Source organism: Phoca vitulina, unplaced genomic scaffold (assembly GCF_004348235.1).
Source record: "Phoca vitulina isolate PV1807 unplaced genomic scaffold, GSC_HSeal_1.0 scaffold40, whole genome shotgun sequence".
Lineage (NCBI taxonomy): Eukaryota > Metazoa > Chordata > Mammalia > Carnivora > Phocidae > Phoca > Phoca vitulina.
The window spans coordinates 22,842,570-22,860,561 of NW_022589743.1; the positions used below are offsets into that span (position 1 = coordinate 22,842,570).

Consider the following 17,992-nt stretch of genomic DNA (forward strand, 5'->3'; position numbering starts at 1 on the left):
AATATTTCTGCCCAATTCAGGTTTTAATATTGTCCATCTTAGTGCCGTATAGAGCTTATAGACTTTCTTATTTTAAAGTAAATGAAAAATTGGACATTATTTTTGCTATCCATTACTTAGTTCATTTAAGTTTTTTTAACCTTCCAACTCAAGATGCACTTTTTAGTTAAGTATTTTCCCCCAAAATGCAACACCTGCCAGTGGTGAGACACAAGACAGTTTTAGGTGGTCCACCAATGGGCACTAAGTATCATTGAATAGAATCATGGGAAAACAATAATTTTTCTATTCTATTAACCCTTCTCAATTTAATGCTAATATTTTTTTCTATATAACTCTTGGAAATATCCTTTTGTATCAAAGAAAGCAGGCGTTAAGCTCAGAGCTCTTGGGCAAGCACAACACTTTAAATGATTTTTGCTGCAATACTATTATTACATTTATAGTAAAGTATAAAGTATCTTATTTATGTAAATTAATTTACATTTAGAAAGTAAGGTTCTGTACATTTGTGTATATATAAATTCTTCCATAATAAAAAATTTAAGTGAATTAATTTAAAAAACATATGTTAGCTAAATAGTAGTATTAAGATTATAGAAGGTAGGGCAAATATTGTGAAGATGGTATGAGAATGACTGAATTTGGAGGAACGGTGAACCACATCATACTCTTTCCTAAATCTGATAATATCTCACTTGTATTTGATTTTCTTTGGCCAAGGAAAACTAATTTTTGGACACAATGATTCATTCTTTAAAGACTTTTAAAGGCTTTTCATGTTTGTTTTCATGTCTTTTTTAAAAATCTGTATGTCAACATTAACATAATGCTTGATTACTTCCGACTTTTTGTTTCTGATTTTTGAAAGTTTGGGACAGAGCTCTGAATATCGTCACATTTGGTCCCTTGAAATCTCCAATAAGCCCAACATATCTGAGCCCGAAGAACCAAAGATCCGTTTTGTTGCTGGTATCCATGGAAATGCTCCAGTTGGAACTGAACTACTTTTGGCTCTGGCAGAATTTCTCTGCCTAAACTACAAAAAGAACCCAGCTGTTACTCAAGTAAGAGAAGAGCCTGTTTTGACATGCTTTAGAAGGAAGAAGCTCAGTCACACACTGAGATGAATGCACCATTAAAAATTTTTTAGGGGCGCCTGGCTGGCTTAGTCGGTAGAACCTATAACTCTTGATCTCGGGGTTGTGAGTTCAAGCCCCACGTTGGGCCTAGAGCTTACTGTTTCCTGTTGGATTTTACACAGAGGCACTTTTAATGCATTACCACTTTAAAAACGGACCGTCTTTGTCTATACTCATTGTTAATAGTGTCTTTCTGTTATATTTCTTTGTGTGTAATTAAGAGGCATAGAAGAAAAAGTACTAAAGATTTGCATTCAATCCTTTACTCCTTTATTTAATAGTCAAATTACTCTTCCAGTCTTTACTAACCATTCTGTACATTATAACTTGAGGGACTTCCATTGCTAGTTACTTATAATTAGGATACTATATTGAAAATGAGGTGGAAGACAAATAGTTTTTCTTTTCGTTTAAGGAGTTCAGAATTATTGGACATCTTGGCTGCTAAGAGATTTTAGGAAAAGCAATATGGCATTGTCTACTTTAGCCACCCATGACTACAGAAAAGAACTTTGATCCAGAGGATTGGTCACTTATGATTGAGTAACCTAGTTCTGTGTTGTCTTAGAGAAAGGAAGGAGAGAGTGTGCATCCTTCTAGAGTACTCACTAATTGGCACTGTCTATATAGACTTTAGGAAAGGGGAAAGGAACTAATATTTGTTTAATACCTACTGTGTGTCAAGTGCTTACACCAAGTACTATACATGTATCATAATTTAATCCTCAATTTATGTTATCTTCATTTTATAGATGTAAAAACTGAGGCAGAGATATTTGATAACTTACAGGAGGTCACACAGCTAGTATGTGGTAAAACTGAGATTTAAACCCAAGCGTGTCTCATTCTAAAGTCTATGCTGTTTTGTTTTACCATACTGCCTCCCCTAAAAGAAATTTGGGAAGAATTTATGTCATGATTAGGATCAGAAAGCACCTATGGGATTAGGTGAGATGAACTTAAATCAGACTTGGCCAAAAATTATTTTACCATTTTCAGCAAAGCAAATTGTATTGATTACTTAATGTGAGTTGTAAGGAGTATCCCAAGGACATTTTTTTGTTCTTTTCTTAAAAAATGAGAGAGTATCTAGGATACTGGTTCTCAAGCCTGGCTACACATTAAAAACATTTGGGAAGTTTTTAAAAATACCAATGCCTGGGCCCCATCCCCAAAGACATCAGTATTCCTTTAAAAGCTCCTTAGGGGGCATCTGGGTGGCTCAGTTGGTTAAGTGCCTGCCTTTGGCTTAGGTCGTGATCCCAGGGTCCTGGGATCGAGTCCCACATCGTGCTCCCTGCTCAGCCGGGAACCTGCTTCTCCCTTTCTGCCCCGCTCATGCTCTTTCTCTTGCTATCTCTCTCTCTCAGACAAACAAACAAATAAATAAATAAAATCTTTAAATAAATAAATAAATAAATAAAAGCTCCTCAGGTTATTCTACTATTTGGCCATATTGCTACCTACTGATACTATGGTTATAAGAGACTATATGTCCTAGGTAAAATACCTACCAGGAATTTCAAAACTTCTAGTTTATGAGAATTTGCCTCACTGGTCTAATTAGGCTTGAGCTAGTAATCTTACTCTAGATTGCCATTTGTTTCGAGATAAGTAAGGGTCAGAATTATCTGGCAAGTTCAAGAAAATATACACATACCCAGAGACCTGTAGCAAAGCCCAAGCATGTACATTTTAGAAAAAAATCTCTCTCCCAGGGGAGAAATTTAAAAACCAATGAATTTAGGGTCTCCAATATTTTCAATCTATAGACTATTTTAACAGAATAAATAAGCCAGGCATCATTTATTCTGATTTACTATCAGAAATATATAGGATGAAGTATATCAGAATTTAGTTAATGCTGCATATGTAGGTATTGATGCCTATGGATTATCCAGAGGAGAAATTATTATGAGGAAGACAAATATCTACTTCATTTTTCTTGCTGATTTCAACTTTTCTGTCTCATTGTTTCCAGACATACACTGATGTTTGTTAGACTACGAATTTCAGTTTCTAATCTGGAAAATATAGTCTATTATTATTGGTTTTAGCCAGTGGTCAGCAAACGTTTTCTATAAAGGGACAAATAGTATATATTTTAGGCTTTGTGGGACAGCTGTTCTGTGTTGCAACTATTCAAGTCTGCCATTGCAGCACAAAAACAGTCATATGAATGGGCGTGGTGGTGTGCCAATAAAACTTTATTTACAATAGCAAGCAGCTGGCTGGACTTAGCCTGCAGGCAGTGGTTTCTGACCCCTCTGTAAGTCATCAGGAGGTCTCTAGGAATATTAGTTGTGCAGTAATTTTTCATTTCTTTTTAAATTTATTTGGAGCAAGAGAGAATTTTCTATCTATAATTTTCTATCTATCTATCTGTCTGTCTATTTTTAGTCCTACCTTTTAAGTCTGTTTAAAACAAGAAAGACTTTCTGTTTGAGGCATGGGAGGGTATCTTAGGATTCCACATAGAGCTAACTGATTTCTCTTTCTGTTTTAGCTGGTTGACAGGACTAGAATTGTGATTGTCCCTTCTCTAAATCCAGATGGGCGAGAGAGGGCACAAGAGAAAGACTGTACTTCAAAGAGAGGACAAACAAATGCTCATGGCAAAGACTTGGATACAGACTTCACAAGTAAGCCTAATTTTTAGGCCATTAAAGTACTTTGCAGATAATTTTATTTTTCTTTACTAGGAGATTGATAGATTGTGTAGATGAGTAATGGGGTTACTTTCGTTCTAGGTTGTACATATAAAGTATAAATGACAAGCTAGAAACTTGTCAAATTTTTCTCCTTTATCATTTGTAAAAGTAATTCAAGTTTTTTCTTAGAAATTCAATCAATAATATTGGAGGGGTTCCATCACTAGCCATACAGATAGGTATATTTTCTCTCTCTATCCCCCATATACATGTATACACACGTACACACGTGCACACACATGGTGTATGTGTATATTGATTTGATGGAGTCTTTCTTATTGACTTAAATAGGATCATCAACTATACATATTGTTCTGCAACTTTTTTCACTGAGTATATCACTGATATCTTTCCATTTCAGTACTTAGAGATCTCTAACATATTCTTATTAATGACATCTTAGTATGCTGTTAACAGTCTAGTTTATTCAACAATTTTCCTACTAATGGACATTTAGTTTCTTTCTAATTTTTTGCTCTTGCAAACAGCACTATGGAAAACATCCTGATTTCTGAAAACTTTATTTTCTTTCAAAGATAGGTTATATATTCTCGATATTATTTTTTAAAAGAGGATATATCCATCCCTTTTTGTTTCCGATAAGAATTTTCTTAAATTTCCTTAGATCGTTAACCTTTGAAGTATATAAAACTCAAGATAATCTGCCTTCTAGAGTGTATCTTTTATGCTTTTGAGATAGTGGCTTGTGGAGTAATAAAGTATTTATATACAGATTTTTTATATTAGCTGCTGAGGGCGCCTGGGTGGCTCAGTTGGTTAAGCAACTGCCTTCGGCTCAGGTCATGATCCTGGAGTCCCGGGATCGAGCCCCATATCGGGCTCCCTGCTCAGCGAGGAGCCTGCTTCTCCCTCTGACCCTCCCCCCTCTAATGTACTCTCTCTCATTCTTGCTCTCTCAAATAAATAAATAAATCTTTAAAAAAAAAAAAAATTAGCTGCTGATTGTGTTCATGTACAGAATATTTTATTGGCTATTCATACTAAAATTTTAATACTTGATATTTTATATTCGACTTTTATGTTTTTTAGATAATGCCTCCCAGCCTGAGACTAAAGCCATCATTGAAAATTTGATTCAAAAACAGGACTTCAGCCTTTCTGTTGCTTTAGATGGTGGTTCAGTGCTGGTCACATACCCATATGACAAACCAGTACAAACAGGTATGTAGAATGTCAGTTTATTATATAGTATTCAAGCTTAGGTAGGAAATTCCAATTAGGTAATGTCCCTTCTAAATTTTTTAAAAATCGTGAGCATTTGCGCACACTCCATGAGCAAATAACCAATGTAGGAAGGTTGTACATATATCAACAGCTTAGTTACTTCGAGGAGAGAGATCAGATCTAAAGATGAGCTAGCTTTATTGCATGTAGCCATCTTGTCACATTTGTTCAGTTTAGTTCACAAGCATTTATTGAACAATTATTATGTCTGTAAACATTGGGAATGCAAAAGTGAATAAGACACAATGCCTACCTCAAGAAACTCATTATTATATGTAACCAAATATTAACAATACAGAATTGCCCTCCCCTGCTTTAAACCTTGACTGACTGGTTGCACTTAAGATGAGATTAACAATTGCTTGTTGAATCTCTCTGGGACCATTGTATATGGAGTTTGTGTTGTTTTCAGTGCAGCCTAAAAGAAATATTGTCATTAGGCCACAATTGCCCTAAAATGTAGTAAAACCAAAACAAGTTTGTATTTTAGTGTGGTAGGCTCTTGTGTAAACTAACCATTTATTTTTATCTTTTAATATAAGGAAGATGTAGATCTTCTTTGTCTGATTATCCTGGACTAAAAAGAACCATGTAGTTAATTATAATAACTCCTCGATAAACTTCAGTGGGGTATAAGATTTACTAGAAGGAGAAAAAGATGACTTTTGTATCCATGAAGTTGAACTTGGAGTAAAATATTTTGGATTTCTCCAACTTCTGAATTTTTCTTTTTATAGTGGAAAACAAAGAGACGCTGAAGCATTTGGCATCTCTTTATGCAAATAACCATCCATCCATGCATATGGGACAGCCCAGTTGCCCAAATAAATCAGGTAGGTATTTTCCATACCCCTTGTTATTGTTGCTGCTTTTGAGGATAGAGAGTGTCTTACCTTTAAGATCTTGTTGATCCTGTATCTCTCGATGCTTTTATAGATGAGAATATCCCAGGAGGTGTAATGCGTGGAGCAGAATGGCATAGTCACCTGGGCAGCATGAAGGTATGCTCTATAGAATACAGTGAGAATAGAATTATAATTATTGGCCATTGAGCAACAGAATAGGTGACTTTTCTGATATAATCAAAGTGAATGGCATCTGCTTCATGGCTTTCTTCAAGACAGCCTTCAACCTCTGACAGCATTTTTTTTGTTTTGCCATTGTAATCATTTTTGTACAATTCAGTGACATTAGTTACATTTAACTGTTGTGCAATCATCATCATTCTAAGCCATCTATTTCCAAAGCTTTTTTATCACCCCGAACAGAAACTGCAATCCGCTAAGCAATAACTCCTGATTCTGCTGGTAAGCCCCAACTCCTGGTAACCTCTTTACTTTCTGGGTCTATGTTTTTGCCTATTCTAGATATTTCTTGTAAGCTGAATCATACAATTTTTGTCCTTTTGTGCCTGGCTTCTTTCACTTAGCGTAACGTTTTCAGGGTTCATCTGTTTTGTTAGCCTATATCAGTACTCCAGTCCTTCTTATGGCTGCATAGTGTTCTATTGTATGTATATCACATTTTGTTTATCAGTTCATCTGTTGATGGACACTTAAGATGTGTCTGCCTTTTGGCTATTGAGAATAACAGGCAATGAACATTTGTGTACAATTCTAAGTTTGAACCCTTGTTTTCAATTCTTTGGGGCTGCATACCTAGCTGTGGAATTGCTGGTCATGTCCGAATTCTATGTTTAGCTTTTTGAGGAACCAACAAACTGTTTTTCACAGCAGCTGAACTGTTTTACATTCCCACCAACAGTCTATGAGGGTTCCGATTTTTTCACATCATCACCAACGCTTGTTATTTTCCTTTTTATATAGCAGGTGTGAAGTGCTAATTCATTGTAGTTTTTTTTTTGTTTTTGTTTTTGTTTTTGTTTTAATATTTTATTTATTTATTTGATAGAGAGAGACACAGCAAGAGAGGGAGCACAAGCAGGGGGAGTGGGAGAGGGAGAAGCAGGCTTCCCGCTGAGCAGGGAGCCCAATGCGGCGCTCGATCCCAGGACCCTGGGATCATGACCTGAGCTGAAGGCAGACGCTTAACAACTGAGCCACCCAGGCGCCCCAGTCATTGTAGTTTTGATTTGCATTTCCCTGAAGACTAATAATGTTGAGCATCTCTTCATGTGCTTATTGACCATTTGTATATTTTCTTTGGAGAAATGTCTGTTTCTCCATTGCCTGTTTTATTTATGTATTTATTTTTATTCCATTGCCTATTGGCCTATTTTTAAATTGGGTTGCTTGTCTTTTTGTTGTTGGGTTATAAGAATTCTGTATTTATTTTGGATGTTAAACACTTACCATTTGTTTGATTTGCCAGTAGTTTCTCCCATTATGTAGGTTGTCATTTCACTTTCTTAATAATGCCCTTTGATGCACAAAAGTTTTTAATTTTGATGAAGTCAAATTTATCTGTTTTTTTCTTTCGCTGCTCATGCTCTTGTTGTCATATCTAAGAATTCATAGCCAAATCCAAGGTCATGAAGATTTACCTCCATGTTTTCTTCTATGAGTTTTATGTATTTAGCTCTTGTATTTAGATCATTGATACATCTTAAGCTGATTTTTGTATATGATGGGAAGTAGGAGTTCAACTTCGTTTTTTTGCATGTGAAAATCTAATTAATTGTCCAAGCACCATTTGTTGAAAAGACTACTTTTTCCCCCCATTGAGTGGTCTTGGCACCCTTGTCAAAAATCAATTGACCATAGATGTATGGGTTTTTTTCTGGACTCTCAATTCTATTTCATTGGTATTTATATCTGTTCTTCTCCCAATATCCCTGTTTGATTGCTGTAGCTTTGTGGTAAGTTTTGAAATTAATAAGTATAAGTACTCCAACCTTTTTATTTTTCAAGGTTGTTTTTGGCTTTTCAAGGCTCCTTGCAATTCCATTTGAATTGAGGATTGGTCTTTCTTTCTTTCTTTTTTATTTTTTCTTTTCTTTTATTTTTTCTTTTCTTTTCTTTTTCTTTTCTTTTCTTTTCTTTCTTTCTTCCCGTCTGTCTCTTTCTTTCTTCCCGTCTCTTTCTTTCTGTCTTCCTGTCTGTCTCTTTCTTTCTTCCCGTCCGTCTCTTTCTTTCTGTCTTCCTGTCTGTCTCTTTCTTTCCTCCCGTCCGTCTCTTTCTTTCTGTCTTCCTGTCTTTCTGTCTTTCTTTTCAAAAAATGCTGTTGGAATTTTGTTAAGGGTTTTGTTCAATCTGTAGATCACTTTGGGTTATATTGACATCTCAATAATATTGTCTTCCTCTTCATGAACTCAGTTACATCTTTCCATTTACTTAGGTCTTCTTTAATTTCTTTCGGATAATATTTTAATTGGTTGTCCATCCACTTCAAATTAGTAAGGAGTTGTTAGCAGGTGGGTGGTTAGCTCATCATTTCATTAACATGTGCAACTAGAAATTTGACCTCATTCTCATCTCTGCCTGCCTTCCCTCCTTTATTTACTAAGAACTTACTACGTGTGAGGCACTTTGCTCTACTAGTGATAAATAAAATATATTTCCTATCCCACTGTACAAATAACTATGTTACAGAATTAATTGATTTGACCTCAGGAAGAGCAACTCTCAGTGTGCCATGAGAAATTAAAGACAGAAAAGATTACACCTAGTCAGAGATATAGTGTTCTCTTCATAGAGGAAATGGCATTTGGGATGTAGAGATGGTGAGGCAGAACATTCCAGAAAGAAAAAGCAGTATGGGCAGAGGTCAATAAGCATTCTAGTTTAGTTAGAACAGGAGGTGTAATGGAGAGCAGCAGAAGACGAGAATGGAAAGAGAGTTTGGGGCTCTGAATACTTTGTTTTAGTAAGGAATGGGAAGCCACTGAAGGTTTTGAGCAGATGTATAGTAACATGATCAGAACTGTGCTGTGGAAAAATTAATCTCTCAGCAGTGGGTTAAGATAGGTTGGAGGAAAGAGAGACTGTGGCACAGGGAGACCGGTGTAGAATAGCCTAGTCAAGAAATAATGAGGGCCTGGGTTAGGGTGGCGACAATGGGAATGGAGTCAAGGGATGAAGTTACAGCGATATTGCAGAGATAGAAATGACAGGATTTGGCAAATTATGGATGATGGTGAGAAACTGAAGTCAAAAACAAGAGATTTCATGTCTGCGTGAGAACATGAGTTAATACCATTGACTGAATAAGGAAAAAGGACAGGTTTGGGGTGGGTAGGGGGAGCTGGTAAGTTAGGTTTTGGAACCCGTCCACACAAGCAGTTCCGGTGCCTGGAGAATTGCCCTCCGGGAGGCATTGGCTGCTGTCCCCGGCAGGGTGAAGGTATCAGAGGGCAGGTGCTTGAGCTTCTGCCTCCAGGCTCCAGGAACGGCTGTGAAGTTCCGGAGTCGCGAAGGAAGCTGCCCGTCTGCATGCACTTATTTATTCACTCACTTATTCAACAAACCCTAATAAGCCCCCTCTACCTGCCAGCCACCGTGGCAAGCCCTGGAGATACAGCAATGGATTAGACCTAGTCCCTGGTCCCAAGGACTCTCTTAGCAAGAGCCGTGTTTGTGACTGATGATAATACTGAGTGGTTCATTTGTATTGGCTATAAAATGCTCTACTGATTCTTGGTTTATATCCCCCAGGTTTTCTTTCTGTTCCATTCGTTGGATGACATAGCCTCCTCCTTACTTTTGTTTATTACTTTTTCTACATCTTTGAATTTTATATTGCAGGATTACAGTGTCACCTATGGCCACTGCCCGGAAATCACAGTATACACCAGCTGCTGCTACTTCCCCAGCGCAGCACAGCTGCCTTCCCTGTGGGCGGAAAATAAGAGGTCTCTTCTTAGCATGTTGGTGGAGGTGAGCCTTTCCCTTCCAACTAGCAGCACATCCCAGCAGTATGTTCAACGAAAAGCTTTATCAAAACATTTCCTTAATCTTTTACCAATAATTTATACTCTTGTTTTTAAAAATATATATAGAAAGAGTCTTGTTGAATTTCTACCACCTTAAACAGGTGCCGCGATTTCACATATTTGGAATCTGCCGTACTTGAGGTGATTTAATCCTGTGAGGTGTTGCACATTTTCTCGTTGAATATCATGCAGAGAGAGTGTACTGTGGTGGAAAGTCAGTCCTCAAGACATCAGAAGGTTTGGGTCCTAACCCTTCAGGCTTTGACCGTATCAGAGTTCTCTTTTTCCCTTATGTCAGCTCTGTGCTCTGAAGCAAGGAATGCGTAGCAAACGAGGCCAGAGTCAGTGGGGAAGGACCAACAAGCTAGTTTTATGGGGGGGTTTTGTTGTGGCTTCGTTTGTTCGTTGTTTTTGTCATGGCTCAAGCTATTGCCCTGAGAATATTGAAACAAATTTATATTTTGAATATTTTTTACAGGTTCACAAGGGAGTCCATGGTTTTGTTAAAGATAAAACTGGAAAACCAATTTCTAAAGCAGTCATTGTACTCAATGAAGGAATAAAGGTGCACACAAAAGAAGGAGGCTATTTCCATGTGCTGTTAGCCCCAGGCGTCCATAACATCAATGCCATCGCTGATGGGTACCAGCAACAACATTCCCAGGTAAGAAAGTCAAGTTTAGTAGTATCATGTAAATCCTTAATCTTAATAGCATTTCCATTTTATTTTGAAACTCTCGTGAGGAAGAAATAAGATGTGTAACCAGCTCTTAATTATGATATCTTTCCTTCAGCAACAAAAGGGAAATTTTTATACCATTTTGTATACCTCTGAGGACAATGACTCCTCTCCTTGGTTTAGTATAAAGGCCTTAGGAGTATTTCTGGGATACAATATACCTTAAGTATATTGTGTGAAAAGTTGTATCAAAAGTAAACTTTTTCATAATTTTTGCACTTTATATTGTATGAAAAGTTGTATACTGTATGAAATTCTTGCACTTTATACTGTGGCAGTTGTATATTGTATGAAAAGTAAACTTTTTCATGATTCTTGCACTTTATCCCTCTAGGTCTTTGTGCATCATGATGCAGCTAGTTCTGTGGTAATAGTCTTTGACACAGATAACCGGATATTTGGTTTGCCCAGGGAGCTTGTGGTAACTGTATCAGGTAAAGAAATTTAAATTTTCGGTAGTTGAAGTGAAAACCAGTTCTGTTCCTGAAACCAATATTGTACTATATGTTAACTAAGTAGAATTTAAATTAAAATTTGAAAAAAATAAAAAATAAATAAAGCCAGTTCTGACGTTTTAGTTTGAGAGTAGATCACCTCCCCATCACCTGAAGCTAATCACTTTTCTTCTCATACTGGTCACCCATATATTCTCACGGCTTGCTCCCTCACATTGTCAGGTCTGTACCCAAATGTCACCTCGCCAGAGCGGTCTTCCCCGATCACCCTAGCTAAAATAGCACCCCTGTCACTCTCTCCACCCCACTTTTTTTTTTATTATAGAACTTACTACCACTTAACATTGTATTATATATTTAGTCACTTACTTGTCTATATTTGATCTTTCCCACTAAAACATAAATACTCTGAGAGGACAGGGAGTTTATCTACATCTCCAGCACCTAGGACCATGGCTGGCATGTGGTGGGTCTTAGTGAAGAGTTGTTGACTGAATGAATCATTTGCTTTATATTAAGATCATAAGTCCCTTGGACTTTGACTTATAGTTATTTTTTTAAGATCATGGAAAGAGGAAATATTTGTTTTCTCCAGGATTAATTTGTGCCATAGCTTGAATTACTGAAAGTTTAGAAAGGAAAAAAAATGTAGTAAAATAATAAGTGCTCTGCTATATTGTATCTTTTTGACACAGAGAACCTTGGTTCATTTCTTTTCTTCTTTTTATTTTATTATGTTATGTTAATCACCATACATTACATCATTAGTTTTTGATGTAGTGTTCCATGATTCACTGTTTGCGTATAACACCCAGTGCTCCATTCAATACACGCCCTCTTTAATACCCATCACCGGGCTAACCCATCCCCCCACCTCCTTCCCCTCTAGAACCCTCAGTTTGTTTCTCAGAGTCCATCGTCTCTCATGGTTCGTCTCCCCCTCCGATTCCCCCCCTTAGTTCATTTCTAAAGTGCAATTTGGACTTGACCAAAATAACCAAGTTTAAGTATAGGGTGTGTGGGGGAGAGATTCTTAGTTAATAGAGAATAGTATATTGGAAACATGGTCAAATCATTTCAACTTTTAAAAATCCCACAGGTGCTGCTGCTTTTTATCTGTGAAGCACTAGTTTATTCTAGGAATGCCTAATTCTCTCATATTTCCTAAATTTGAACCTTTTTCTGTTGTGGAGTGTTTAAAGTAAAGAGTATTAGCTTGAACCAGATAAAGGGTGAATAACTTAGTGGTTAGAAACATAGGAGCTAGGAGTCAGCAATGGTTTAAATCTGGCTTTCCCACCCATTTGCTGTCATGAACTTAATTTTTATTATGGGTTTATTATTTTCTGATACTGAGACTCTTATTTTGATAACCTATGTATAAATATTTTGAATAAATGAGGGGTTTGGGATGAGGTAAAATTTACTGGAAAGGATCCATAGAAGTCACTGATACAGAGCCAGTTGTAGAACAGTAGACAGTTTGGTTTCATTGTGGTAAAAGAAAAATATGCATATACATACATATGCATGAAGAAAGCTCTGAAAAATATTCACGAGAGTTGTTAAAAATGATCTCTGGTTAATGGAGATGTGATGTGGAGTTTTGGTTTGGGTTTTTGGTGTTTTTGCTTATCTGTATTTTTCTAATTTTGCATAGTAAACATGTACTGCCTGTGTAATAATAAACGTTGTTTCTAAGTGCATGAAATAAAAATAAAATAAATAAAGGGCATGTCATAGAAAGTGTCACTGTAAGCAGCTTATTTATATTCTTAAAGTGGAACACCACTCACATGGTGATTTTGTTTGGCAGGCGCCACCATGTCAGCATTGATCCTAACAGCTTGCATTATTTGGTGCATCTGCTCAATCAAGTCTAACAGACACAAGGATGGCTTTCATCGGCTCAGGCAGCATCATGATGAGTATGAAGATGAAATTCGCATGATGTCAACAGGCTCCAAGAAGTCCCTCTTAAGCCATGAGTTCCAGGATGAAACGGACACTGAAGAGGAAACGTTATATTCTAGCAAACATTGAAACACAGACTTCGCACATCTCCCAGCATAAGTACCAAGCAAAATTACAGTTCCTTTTGGGAGACACTGCATTAAGAAGAGAGACTCTCTTGCTTCTTCAAAGAGCTTTGGGGAGTTAACTTGCTAAATTTGTATTCTCTGTGAATTTGGCTGGCAGTTTTGAACTTCCCCTCCTTTAAGTACTCTTACCTTAAAAAAAAAAAAAAAAAAAAAGATCTGCTTTCTATTTATGCAGCAGAAATGGGACAGCCACTTTGTTTTTCTTTTTAATTTAAGATGAGCTGTTTGGAGCTTGTGTTATAACTGCATAAAGCCAACTAGTGGATGTTATATTTTGCACATCAGGTGTTTACTAGTGGCTTTAGCTTTTTCTCTTTATTTTAGATGGCCAAAAGAATCCAGAAACATTTAGGCAGGGACGGCAGTCAGAATCTGACATAAAGCTTTAAAAACTCAAGGTTTTCTCAACCTACTGAGAAGTACTTTCCTCTAGTTATTAAATAGCTGGAGTTTTCTCTTATCATTCAGGTTTAATGGAGGCTGGATTGATTTTTAAATATATATAATATTAGGAAATGAATAAATGGGCTTCCGCATTTGGCTTTCTACTTGTTCCAAGGTTAGATCAGAACTGGTGGGCTATGCTTTAAGCAGGATTTCACTACCTCTCTTATAAGGTTTAGCAAAGTTCTAAATACCCCCATTTTAAGGGAGAACTTGTTGACTTTGTTGTAAAAGATCTAAATGTCCATTTGAATAGAACTGAGAGGGAGATCTACCAAAAGCTAAAACTTGTGTCGCATATCTTTCAACTTTTAAAAATCCCACAGGTGCTGCTGCTTTTTATCTGTGAAGCACTAGTTTATTCTAGGAATGCCTAATTCTCTCATATTTCCTAAATTTGAACCTTTTTCTGTGTTGTACACTTATGGCTTTCAGATGACCCGGCAATGTACAAGATCTGAATTCTACTGAAAATATCTGGAAGTCTGGAAGAGACCTACTTGCACATTCTTTAACCGACATTTGAACACAAAATATCTACAGTTCATGCTCCAGTTCAAGCCTACGGATATCCTACTGTTATTGAAATAGCTTGGCCAGTCTTATTCATAGAGGCCTCCGCAAGTGATTGGGTTCTTTGTCCTAATGTTTCACTTGACAGTCTCTTTTTGATCAACCAGTTTTGTTAAAAGTTCAATTGAAAGCATTTAAATATGGCTCCCTCCATTAAAAAAAAAAATGTAAACTATGGACTACCGTGTTCTGTAACACTGTGGTGAGAAAGTGTCATCTTCACTGCCACTCAGGTTATTGCAAAGACCTGAAAGATTTTCTTTTACTGTGTCTGTCATATCATGCTTTTCAATGGAATTGATGCTTTTTGTAAGTATGAGTCTTACCAATGATCTAATGGTTTAATACCTTTGAATGTTTTTAATGGCCAAGTTGCTGCTGAATTTGTACTAAATCAGGGGATCAAAAAACTTGCTCTCATCTTTTCAAATTGTATTCTATATCCATTAATGTATCAGTCATCCCAAAGCCTTCATATGGAGTGGTTTACCACCGTGTAGGTCATTCCAAGTTTTTTGAGGAATGCGCCCAAAGTGGCTTTATATAAAGAGATTTGGTTTAGCAGGAATAATGAGATCATGACATTTGTTAGTGAGTATCTGTGATAAATTTGGGTGGTTCAAGGTTAAGCCATTTTGATATTAATCCTATTATTAACAACTCTAAATTTTGAGCCCTTGCCACCCACTCTCACCCCACCACATACACAGCTAATACTTAATGAAATAGACATGATTTAATGTCTTCTAATAATACTTTACATTTTCTTTAAGGGGGTGATGTGGTGGCATTGCTCTTTTTAGCTTTACTTTTAAGAGTGCAAAGTCAAAACCAACAAAGGGCTGAGTGGCTGGCCCTGCTTGGGACATTGCAGCTAGAAATGAAACAAAGTTGATGTGACAGTCTTTACTTTATTAGCATTGGTCTTCACTAGAGGGTGCCTTTTAAATTCATTTCTCTTTTGAATTAACCATGTCTTTAACTGTTCATCACAGTGGCTGGAGTCCATGTCTTTAAGCATGTATACAATTTTTTTTAGAAATGAACATACAGATAGTTCTTTTAGTAATTTTTCCTGAAAGTAAAACCAAATTCTGCTATAAATCTTGAATCTTTAATGAGTTTCTAAATCATGCATTGCTCTGGAAAATAAGACCTTCTCAGCCTGTGTTAGCTATGAACATGAATGTATAGGATCATGACTACTAAGATTGTGTTCTCAGCCCTGCTTTGTCTTTTATTTGTGGATCTAATCTTAGACCACATTAACCGCTTAAGGCATTGAAGCCATATGGAATGGGGAATGCATTTCTTCAGTGTTTCTCCTAGAGACTTTCCATTTCCTTGGAGTCATGGAGGCAAGTAAGTATCACAGTATTAAGAAATTTGCCCAAATCTGAGTTGTGCCTTTCTTTACTCACAAGGCATGTTTTTTGTCCTGGTGATCAGTTTGTAAGCCTTCTTCCTTCCCAGCTCCTTAATAAAAGCAAAGTGATTGAGTAGGTAATTTTCAAAGTGTCTGCCTGTGTAAATGTACTTGTACTGGTTATGCAGTCCGATAAGATGAACTCAAGTTAATTTCAGATGGAGAGACCTTTTGGTTTTGATGTATTTTGCTGAACACTTGCTTAGTGTTTGGGATCCTGTCCAGTTGAGGAATGCTTGCAATTCTCACTGGAGGGAATTTGCTTGGGGACTTTGTCATCCTCCAGAAAGGAAACATAATGTATATTTGGCCCAGTGTGATTGATTGGTTAATCTTTGGTAATTTTCACCTGGATGGATTTGCTGAATTAACGAATATTGAACTTAAAAATAATTATGATTTGACAAATAAATAAAAGGTAGTCCTTAATGCCTGAGCTTATTGTGTTTCTGAGCTAATACCAGGTTACTCAGTAACCATGACCTGCTCCTCCATTTCCATTTATTCTCAATAGTAAATAGTTTTCTCTTCTTGTTGCCAGAAATGCACTTGTTGCCAGGTTTTGTCCCTGCTGTATTAAAAGCTTCTTGGCTATGAATGCTGTGATGGTGCCCCGCCTGTGGTTCTCTGGTAGAATTGTTTTTAAAAATAGCAACTTTATTGTTACTACAAAAAATTCCGCTGTGGTTGATGTTCAGTGACTTTCTACCTAGCAACTTTTTGGTAATTCTTTGAGTTTCTGATTTGTTTTAACTATAGCAGATTCTTTGGGGTAATTAGGGCCTTTGATTAATGTCAACTAAACATGGATTTCCAGTTCATAAAGAAACATCTCCCAACACCCATTTCTCCAATCTTTAGCAATAATTAATATTCCACCTGATTTTCAGAATATTGTCCTAGTTGATTTTGATTAGACAGAACATATTATGAAATTTGAAAATAGGCTATCATTTTAAGGCAATTGGATATAAATTATGTAAATATGTATGATTATGACTTTTATAAATGGCATAACATGAATGTACTAGCTACATTCTATGCTGGCCATGCTGCAGATTTTCTGGAGGTATGACATAATGGTATTTTTTTATGCTCAGAGTAAAAATAAACTTTTCACCTCTCCATCTTTTCAGAGTGACATTCCCAGGCTCCAGAACAATTCTATAGCTATTTATATGAGGTGCCCAACACTTGTTCATCTCAAGTGCTTCAGTCTTTGGTTTATTTCATGCACTGTGCCTTCAAAATGAAATTTTTAAAAGGGACTTTAAATGAAGTTGAATAGTAGTTTTAAAAAGTCAATCTGTGTAATTTATGTGAAATCTAATTGTAACGAGGTCCTTTCTGTTTTTTATATGTAAACAGATCTAATCCTGTATAAAAGTTATTTTATGATGTTTGTCTTTCTTTGTGTTTTGTCTCATAATCTTTTTTCAAAAGCAATAGACAAGAAAAAACTATTGTCTCGATTTGAAAGTTATGTATTTCGTTTTCCTACCTATACTAGGGGAAAAATAGTACCAGGCTAGGAATACAGAGTGTCACCTGTAGAGTGTTTTTGTCTTCATGAATTGACTCGAAAGAAAGCTGTTTCTGAAATAATCACATCATATAGTAGCCAGAGTTCTTTCTGTTTGTGGCTCAGCTAGATTGATACATGTCCAATCACTCCACAACAAACACCACAAAACTGGCCATTGAAAAGTTTATGTGCACATTTCAAACTTGTTTGTTAAAAATTTTGTCCTTTTTCCAAATAAGACACATTCTATAATGTGTCCTACAGCGTTAGGCACAGTGGTGATGTATTGACCATCCCCTTTGAGTTTTTGTTGATACCGCTGGGTCCAATAGGAACAGGGAAAGTGAAGTTCCTAAAAAGATGGGCTCTGCTGACAAGGAACTCATAGTCCAGACCAGAGAAATAGAAATGAGAATAAAGCTGTACTTCCATAGTGGTTGGTTCCTCTAAAAAGAACATCTCTGCTGGAGGGGAACTATAACATGGAGATTCAAACACGGACATTGGAGTTGGCCCCATCTGTGATTGATTCTCGGCTCTCCTACTTGCTTCCTATGTGAGCTTGCATTGTATAGGTTTCTTCACGTTCTCTAAGTCTTACTTTCTCTACTAGTTAAGGAATAATACCCAATAGGATTGTATTGATATAATACTTGACTCAGAATTGAATGCCCGTGATAACCAGGATCATTTTCCTTCATTTGCTGTTTTCTGATCTTTTGAAAGAAGAAAGAAAGGT

General features: G+C 36.5%; 1 protein-coding gene across 1 annotated transcript in view; it reads left to right on the plus strand.

The window, feature by feature from the left end:
* Positions 1–17,130, plus strand: part of CPD (carboxypeptidase D) — a 79,949-nt gene extending 62,819 nt beyond the window's left edge. Inside the window, exons 13-21 of the mRNA XM_032428535.1 lie at positions 872–1,067; positions 3,649–3,784; positions 4,904–5,035; positions 5,836–5,931; positions 6,035–6,099; positions 9,802–9,933; positions 10,468–10,653; positions 11,063–11,162; positions 13,000–17,130. Coding sequence (XP_032284426.1) covers positions 872–1,067; positions 3,649–3,784; positions 4,904–5,035; positions 5,836–5,931; positions 6,035–6,099; positions 9,802–9,933; positions 10,468–10,653; positions 11,063–11,162; positions 13,000–13,226 — 1,270 coding nt within the window. The 3' untranslated portion in view covers positions 13,227–17,130. The remainder of the gene's footprint in view (positions 1–871; positions 1,068–3,648; positions 3,785–4,903; positions 5,036–5,835; positions 5,932–6,034; positions 6,100–9,801; positions 9,934–10,467; positions 10,654–11,062; positions 11,163–12,999) is intronic.
* The last annotated feature ends 862 nt before the right edge of the window (positions 17,131–17,992 follow it).